The sequence below is a fragment of the Myotis davidii genome, unplaced genomic scaffold (assembly GCF_000327345.1).
Source record: "Myotis davidii unplaced genomic scaffold, ASM32734v1 scaffold963, whole genome shotgun sequence".
Classification (NCBI taxonomy): domain Eukaryota; kingdom Metazoa; phylum Chordata; class Mammalia; order Chiroptera; family Vespertilionidae; genus Myotis; species Myotis davidii.
In genome coordinates, this window is record NW_006294116.1 from 484,053 (window position 1) to 492,615 (window position 8,563).

The 8,563-nt window shown below is 41.0% G+C and overlaps 1 protein-coding gene across 1 annotated transcript in view; it reads right to left on the reverse strand.

Annotated features, from left to right (window-relative positions):
- Positions 1 to 8,192, reverse strand: part of FAM13A (family with sequence similarity 13 member A) — a 250,927-nt gene extending 242,735 nt beyond the window's left edge. Inside the window, exon 1 of the mRNA XM_006768190.2 lies at positions 8,063 to 8,192. Within this exon, the coding sequence (XP_006768253.1) occupies positions 8,063 to 8,089 (27 nt within the window). The 5' untranslated portion in view covers positions 8,090 to 8,192. The remainder of the gene's footprint in view (positions 1 to 8,062) is intronic.
- Positions 8,193 to 8,563: the final 371 nt, after the last annotated feature.

The window sequence follows — 8,563 nt, forward strand, 5'->3', positions numbered from 1 at the left end:
TAGTGGGAATGTAGACTGGTGTAGCCACTATGGCAGACAGTATGGAGTTTCCTCAAAAAACTAAAAATGGAACTCCCATTTGACACAGTGATCCCACTTCTAGGAATATATCCCAAGAAACTAGAAACACCAATCAGAAAGGATATATGCACCCCATGTTCATAGCAGCACAATTTACAATAGCTAAGATTTGGAAACAGCCTAAGTGCCCATCAGCAGATGAGTGGATTAAAAAACTGTGGTACATCTACACAGTGGAATACTACGCTGCTATAAAAAGGAAGGAACTCCTACCATTTGCAACAGCATGGATGGACCTGGAGAGCATTCTGTAAGCAAAATAAGGCAGTTGGAGGAAGATAAACATCAGATGATCTCACTCATGCCTTTATTTTTTTTAATCAAAAATCATTTAGAAAGCTAAGATAATGCATGCACTATCACTATACAAGTATTTGATGATTTGGGACCAGCCAGTGTCCATGCCACTTTTTTTCCAGTAATAAATCCTGACTGCTTTTTGGGGATTGACTCCACCCTTGTCGTGAGCAGCTTTGATGAGACTGCCTCTCAAAACGACCATCCTGCCTTTAGCAAAGGTTGGGCTCGGGGTCTCAACCAGGCCAATCAGACCCCTTCTCCCGCAGGCCACTGAATCTTTATTTATTTTAAAAAATATATTTTTATTGATTTTAGAGAGAGAGAGAGAAACATCAATGAGAGAGACACATTGATGGACTGCCTCCTGCAAGCCCCCAACTGGGGATCAAGCCTGCAACTGGGCAGGTACCCTGACTGGGAATCGAACCAGGAACCTCTTGGTTCATGGGTGGAAGCTCAACCACTGAACTTCACCAGCCGGGCAAGGCCACTGAATCTTGAGTGGACTAGCACAAGGCCAGAAAACTGGTTGGAGCTAACTGACTCCAACTACAGTGCTCACAGAATGGTTACAGTAACTAAGCATTAGATTAACTCTTGCCACCGGCATCACTGGTGTTGCTATGGTCCTTAGCTGCCCTTTCTGACCCAGGTTCTCCAGCTGTGCCTTCCATGTGGCGATCCACTCTATTTCTTTTCAGTAACACACACACACACGCACACACACACATTAACAACTGAAATTGATTATAACATATTATGTAAATAAAAATACCTAAATCCAGTCGGCACGAACAGTGAGAGAAAGGGGTTCAAAACTAAAGTTCCTCTTTACAGTAGCATGCCACAGCTAAACAAAGAATGGAGAATCAGAAAATCACCACTTTCCATAAATCATGTCACAAATGATTCCATCAATGGCGACCTATTGATGAAAGTGAAAGGAGTTAAAGGGCAATTGAATTAGGTAGATAGGGAAAGGGGTGGGAGGAGGAGGAATGGAGGAGCTAGCTGAAACCAACAAAAATGTATTTTGCATCAAACAGGATAGGCAGAAAAACAGGATGGATAGCAGAAAAACAGGGTGTTTTGAAACAAGGATGTTTTTCTTGCAAGTGCAAAACAACATGTTGCAAAAAGGCCAGGAACCAATCAGAGAACGGCACAGCACAGACAGACCAAGAGTGGCCCTTTAGCCAGTATAAGGGGAAGAGCAGAATGCTTTGGGGGGCAAGCCATGTGACTTTCCCTCCTGAGCGGGAACCTGTGTTTGCAATAAACTCCTGCCTTATTTGAATGCCTCTGGTCTGAGGCTTCATTCTTGGATTCCATGAGACAAGACCCTGGGAAAAATTCCTGCTCACCAGTTCTGGTATCTAAAGTAGTTCTTCCAAAAAAAAAGCCCTAGCCAGTTTGGCTCAGTGAGTACAGCGTCGGCCTGCGGACTGAAGGGTCCCGGGTTCAATTCTGGCCAAGGGCACATGCCTGGGTTGAGGGCTTGATCCCCAGTGTGGGGCATGCCAGGAAGTAGCCAATCAATGATTCTCTCTCATCATTGATGTTTCTGTCTCTCTCGCCCTCTCCCTTCCTCTCTGAAATAATAATAATAAAAAAAGAATAATCAAGCAGATAAAAATCCAGAGCTTTAGAAAAAAAGAAAATCAGAATGGTAGCAATAGCGACTTTTATGGAGTGTTTACTGACTACGACATTCACAGCTTCAGATACTTTCACTCATTAGATCCTAATAAACACTAGGAAGGGAAGGTACCTCTGTGATCTCCATTTTACAAAGGCACAGAGGAGCCAAGAAATGTGCTCCAGGGTGCATCAAGGATGTGGTGTAGCCAGGAGTCCCTCGCAGGCAATCTGAGGGCAGAGGCCCGTGCTCCATGCGTCTCCAAGCAGGAAGCGGGGAGAATCCAAAAGCATTTGCTGGGGGGGTCCAGCGGCCTTGCTATAACTGAGAAACCAAATTCTTCCTCTTGTAGTGAAGGAAGACTATTTACATGTTTCTTGGTCTCCTTAAAACAAAATAAGATATGCTCAGAAGCAACATCAAGATTTCTGATATTCCAACCTGAATAGGGAATACTTCTCTCCATCTAATAAACAGTGAACTGCAGAAGCCTGAAAGTTTTATAACAGCTAACATTCACTGAGTGCTGACTTTGTGCCAGACTCTGTTACAAGCGCTTTAAATTTATCATCTCTAAATGTTCAAACAACCCTATCAGTAGGCACACTTACTATGCCCAGTGGGACAGGAAAACTAAGGCACTAAGAAAAGAAAACTTGCCTACGTTGACAGGACTAGAAATTTCTAGAGCTAGACTGTAACCCTCGGGTGCTCTGGCTCCAGTGCCTCTCAACCATGACATACCACTGCATTTCCAAAACCTTCAGTGTTGGTGGTTCTAGGAAAGCCCAAGGGGCACAGCACGACATGCAGCTCTCTGTTTGCACAGCCTAATACAAAATCGATTTTACACTACTGAAACCAATGGTCTATGTTTCCTTAAGGCAATCCTCCAAGAATTTAAGTGCCATGAATTTAAGGTACTTTGAAGGACAGATTACACCGCTGGTTAAATTCAGTGTGTGCTTTAAAATTTGCTGGAACTGGGTTCGGACTGTAAGTCTAACCAGGAGTGTGTGGAATAGAAAGCCATTCCACCACCAAATAAAAGGGGTGCAAGGAAAGCGCCAAAGACATCTGGTTCCAGAAAGCAATGTAACGCTCAAGGACTAATGGGGTGTGTAAAAAAGGCCTGTGGGCCAGCTTAAACGGGCTCCTACCAGCCAAATTTGGGACATCTGGCGCACCGAGCGTTAACAACTGAAATTGATTATAACATATTATGTAAATAAAAATACCTGAATCCAGTGATACTACGAACAGTGGGAGAAGGGTTCAAAACTAAAGTTCCTCTTTACAGTAGCATGCCACAGCTAAACAAAGAATGAGAGAATCAGAAAATCACCACTTTCCATAAATCATGTCACAAATGATTCCATCAAGGATTATCAGCGAATACCAAAACATCAGGTGAAAGGTTGTGGTTGGACAGGATTTTCACAGCATCAAAGATCACATACTACTTGTAAGGGAAAAAATTCACTCCTACAACTGACATCTGGGTGTAATCATGAAAATAAGTGCCCATCAATGGTTGAATGGATAAAGAAAATGTGGTATGTGTGGGTGGGGGTAGAGGGCAAAAGTAGGTTTGCAGTAGTTCATATGGAAAATAATACAATAATTAAATAATAATACAAGAATAAACTGTGTTTGGCAGACTCACAGCAGTCAACCTACTGTTACCCACCATGGGTGTATGAGTGTGTGTGTGTAATGGAATGTTATTTAGCCATAAGAACAAATGAAATCTTACCATCTGTGACAACCTCAATGGACCTTAAGAGCATTCTGATAAGTGAAAAGATAAATACCACATGATCTCAATTACATGTGGAATCTAATAAAATATCAAGCTCATAGATACAGAACAGATTGGTCATGGCCAGAGGCCGGGGAATGGGAGTAAAAATGGGTGAAGGGGGTCAAAGGTACAAATTCCCAATTATAAAATAAGTCACGGGGATGAATGTAGAGCATGGTGACTACAGTTAATACTGTATTGCATATTTGAAAGTTGCTAAGAGTAAGTTAAAAGTTTTCATCACCAGAAAAAACTGTAACTAGGTACGGTATAGATGTTAACTACACCTGTTGTGGTGACCATTTTGCAACATATACAATATCAAATCATTATATTGTACAATGCGTGTCAATTATACCTCAATTTAAAAAATCATAATCTCAAAAGAGGTTATGCTCTGAAAAATTAAGATCTGAGAATCTTTAAACATTCATTGAAAAGTTAGGTTTTAATGAAATACAATTTTTAAAATACTGATTTCTCTATGCAAATATATACTTAAAAACATTGGATCACCTGTAGTGCACTTACAAATAAGTCCAACTAATTTCTACAACTCAGATTAAAATGATTAAAAAGTAAAGTCTGGCCAGTGTGGCTCAATGGTTGAGCATCAACCTATGAACCAGGAGATCGCAGTTCGATTCCTGGTCAGGGCCCCTGCCTGGGTTGCCAGCTCGATCCCAGTGTGAGGTGTGCAGAGGGAGCGGATCAATGATTCTCTCTTATCATTGATGTTTCTATCCATCTCCCTTCCCCTCTGAGATCAATAAAAAAATACATTTGAAAAAAAAAAGAGAGAAAAGTCCTTATGTTATTTAGTACTATTGAAATGTTGAGGAAACTATTAAAAACAAACCCAATAAAAATCTGGTGAATTTTATCACTTCTTCTGAAACCACACAGATTAAGAAGAGGGTGAAGAGAAGAAAAGTAACAGAAATACTGTGCACTCCAGTTCTAAGTGCTGCTGAAGGTGAAGATGGGGAGGAAGCTCATGGCAGACACCCCACCAGCAATAGAAGGAGTCTGCACAGGACCAGCAGGCGCCCAGCAGTGGACGATCTTTAAAATCTCTTACAAATATGTATTACCTTATAGACAGAGTACACTTTGAGGGAGCTGAGGGTTCACTTGCTTAGAGGAGGAGGAGAAAGAAGATTCAGAAAAGACTCTAAAGGAGCAGATACCAGGAAGCACCAGGAAAAAGAAAACACCCTGCCCAACTGGCACAGCTCAGTGGCTGAGCGTGGGCCTATGAACCAGTAGGTCATGGTTCGGGTCCCGGTCAGGGCACAAGCCTGGGTTGCGGGCTCAATCCCCAGTAGGGGGGTGTGCAAGAGGCAGCCAATCAATGATTTTCTCTCATCATTGATGTTTCTATCTCTCTCTCCTCCCTTCCTCTCTGAAATCAATAAAAATATATTTAAAAAAACAAACACCTAATAGTGAGTGCATTACCTTGGAGGGCAAGTTTATGAAGAAAAAAAATTGGAGCCCTCCTGACCCAGATTACCTAATGAGGGGAAAAGGGGAGGTGGGCAAAGGATATTTAAGAAAATCATCCTTTTGGTAGCAACAGAGAAATTTAAAATTTTTTAAATTAAAATTTTAATTTAATTTAAAAAGTGTAACCATGTTATGAGAGGAAGAAACAAACTCAAAAGGGAACACTAGGGGTTGAAACATTTCTAGATTTTAGAAGAGCTGCCACGTGGTTCAGAGGACATAACCAGAGAGCGAATGGTGGTTATCTGGAGACAGATTTTAAGACAGATAAAAGAAGAAATATGCCCTAACTGGTTTGGCTCAGTGGATAGGGCGTCAGCCTGCGGACTGAAGGGTCCCAGGTGCAATTCCGGTCAAGGGCATGTACCTTGGTTGCAGGCACATCCCTAGTAGGGGGTGTGCAGGAGGCAGCTGACCAATGTTTCTCTCTCATCGAAGTTTCTAACTCTCTCTCTCCCTTCCTCTCTGTTAAAAAATCAATAAAAAATATATATATTTTTAAAAAGAATAACAGTCACTCCCAAAGATGAAATACAGGCACACCTCAGGGATACTACCAGTACTGTTCGCAATCATCACAATAAAGTGAGTATCACAATAAAGCAAGGCAGTCTCTTTGCTGCTGGAGGGTCTTGCCTTCCATTAAAAAAAAAAGCCACATCTGTGAAGCACAATAAAGTGCAATAAAATGAGATATGACTGTCAATTTCCTCAGAATGTGGTAAAGTTCCTAGAGAAAAAAGATATTACCTGGTAAAGAACCTACCTCTTCTTTGTACATCTGAGTAGCAAATATAAGTAAAGTTGGTGACATACTATAGTTTCACTAACAGCATTACCAATGTAGGATTGAGGAAAACAAATGTGGAAGAGAAAGTTGGTTCGTCAATGGATATAGGAAATGAGTATCTTTAAACCAGTCTATCAGTGTCCCACTTCAAAAATCCATGCATGTACACATATATCCACACACACTCCACAAATATTTGGTACTCTACTATTTTGTCTGAGACTGTCGTCAGCAGCAGGATACCAGAGAAGCTGCTACACATGAGATATGTTTACCACGTAGAAAGTCCCAAACTAAGAAAAATGTAGGAGCCCATATGCTTGCATTTATACATGTGACTTCTCACTTTGCTACCTCAAACATTTTTTTGAAAAAGTTTTTTTTATTATCTATCTTTATTGCAAAAATACTATGTTACAATTCCTCCTACAGTAAAGCACTCATATAAATCATATCAGAGTGAATAATCTTTTAAATAGCATGACTTTTATGTCAACCTTAAGAGAAACTTTGCACGTGCTTTGGATAGAAATGAAAGGATAGATGGAGTTTCATACATGGGTCAGTCTGCATCACAGTGAAGGTAAGAGCAATGTATGCAGCAGGGCAAGAAGGAAGGATCCAATCAGACAATCAGAAACGACTGCCAATCGATCTCATGACAAAAGGTCAATCTGCTGCCTCACTCTACACATTTCTGGTCCTTTTGTGTTTCTTTTACAAAGGTGGAAAAATGCAGACCACTGTCTGTAGTAAAAGCTCAGTTATTTTACCTATACACACACACACAAAAAATCAGATTTTGAAGGGAACTCTTTGAAGTGACAGATAACCAGCTGGATACTAAAAGCCTCAGAGCAAAAAGGAAGTTTGAAAAGTTCTAAGCATGAAGGAGTCACACTGTGCAGTTTACTGAGAAAATTCAATCTGTGGGGCTGGTGCACCATCTGGTGACCATTCAGGGCCTATGCGTCAAAATTGCCTGGATATTTCTGGATATTTTAGGATGCCAGCACAACCTACAACAATTTGCAGGTCTTTCTGAAATTTTTTTTAAAAAAGGATTTGACCTAATTGTGATGAAACACAGGGAGCAGTTAAGATGACAATAAAGAGTAAAATATTTCTCACATAGTACCTCGAAGGAATAAAATGCTCCTCCCCCCATACGACACCAACTTGAAATATAAATACAACTATTTATGCACTTTTCACATGTCAAAATAAAAATTTTAATGATAGCATTCTGTAAATCATAATTAACAATACTTGGTTATTGCGAAAGATTTGAGTGTATACACCAACAGAATTGCTTTGGGGATTCATGCATTTTAGCCACAGAAATATACACATTTTCCCCCATGCATTTTTTTTTTTATCAGTGTTACTTGTTGCTGCTACTGTAGTATAGCAACTAGAAGTTTCCCAATTGATTACAGAGTCACAAACATTTACTAAACCAAGCTTTTTACCACCACTTTCAGCAACCATGCTGAAACAGAAATTCCAGAATTACTAAATGAAAACAAGAAAGTGAATACAAAGATGTCGTACACATCCTCAGAGGTAATAATGTTTACTTTAATTCTTTCTCAATCTAGCCACAAGATTTTTCCCTTAACTCCAACTGAGAATTTATATTTAACTCTTTCAGGACAAGAAAGCCTAAAACGCTTGAAAGTGCTCTACCTTACATCAAGCTTACTTCACCGAATAAACTCGGCGTGGGATTTCCTTCACCTTTTTTGGAAAGGGAAAGTGGACAAGAATGCCGAATGCCCCCCAAAACTGCGTAATAGATAGGAATTTAAGCCACAGATCTGCCCCCACCTCCTAGGAAGGAAAACAAAGTCACACAAACATCTCAACAAAACCAGGAGGGCAGAGGCCTCTCCAGCGCCTGGCGGGTCCAGGGAAGACAGGGGCGGCCTGTACTCACACAGATGGCGAGAGCTCCTGCCCCCATCCTCGCAGAAGTGGCTAGTAGAACAGATGAAGCCCAGATGCAAACATCAAAATGACAGCAAAATACTGAAATTCCACCCAGTGGAGATGCTTTGATTTGAAAACCAGCTTCCAATCCGGAGGCCTCACCGTACGCCCAGAGCAGCTCCTAACATTTTCGGAAGTGTGGTTGTGCTTCTCTTTCGGTTAAACCCACATGGCTGGGAGGACTGCCTGCAGTTGAAATTTGATCCACAGCCTCTAGTATTGGCAAGGACAGGGAGTCATGTGACATGAGTCTTAAGTCCTGACATCTTTTCTAAAACCTGACTTGTTAGATGCCACCCAGACCGGCTTCTTCCTTTTGTAAAATGCTGATTAGCTAGTGGTATTCATTAACAGAACCAACAGTGCACAAAGCGAAAACACCAACTTGCTTCCTTGTTGCAACCCATTTCTAAGAAAAATTCACACATTTACACTCAGGTTTCCATCT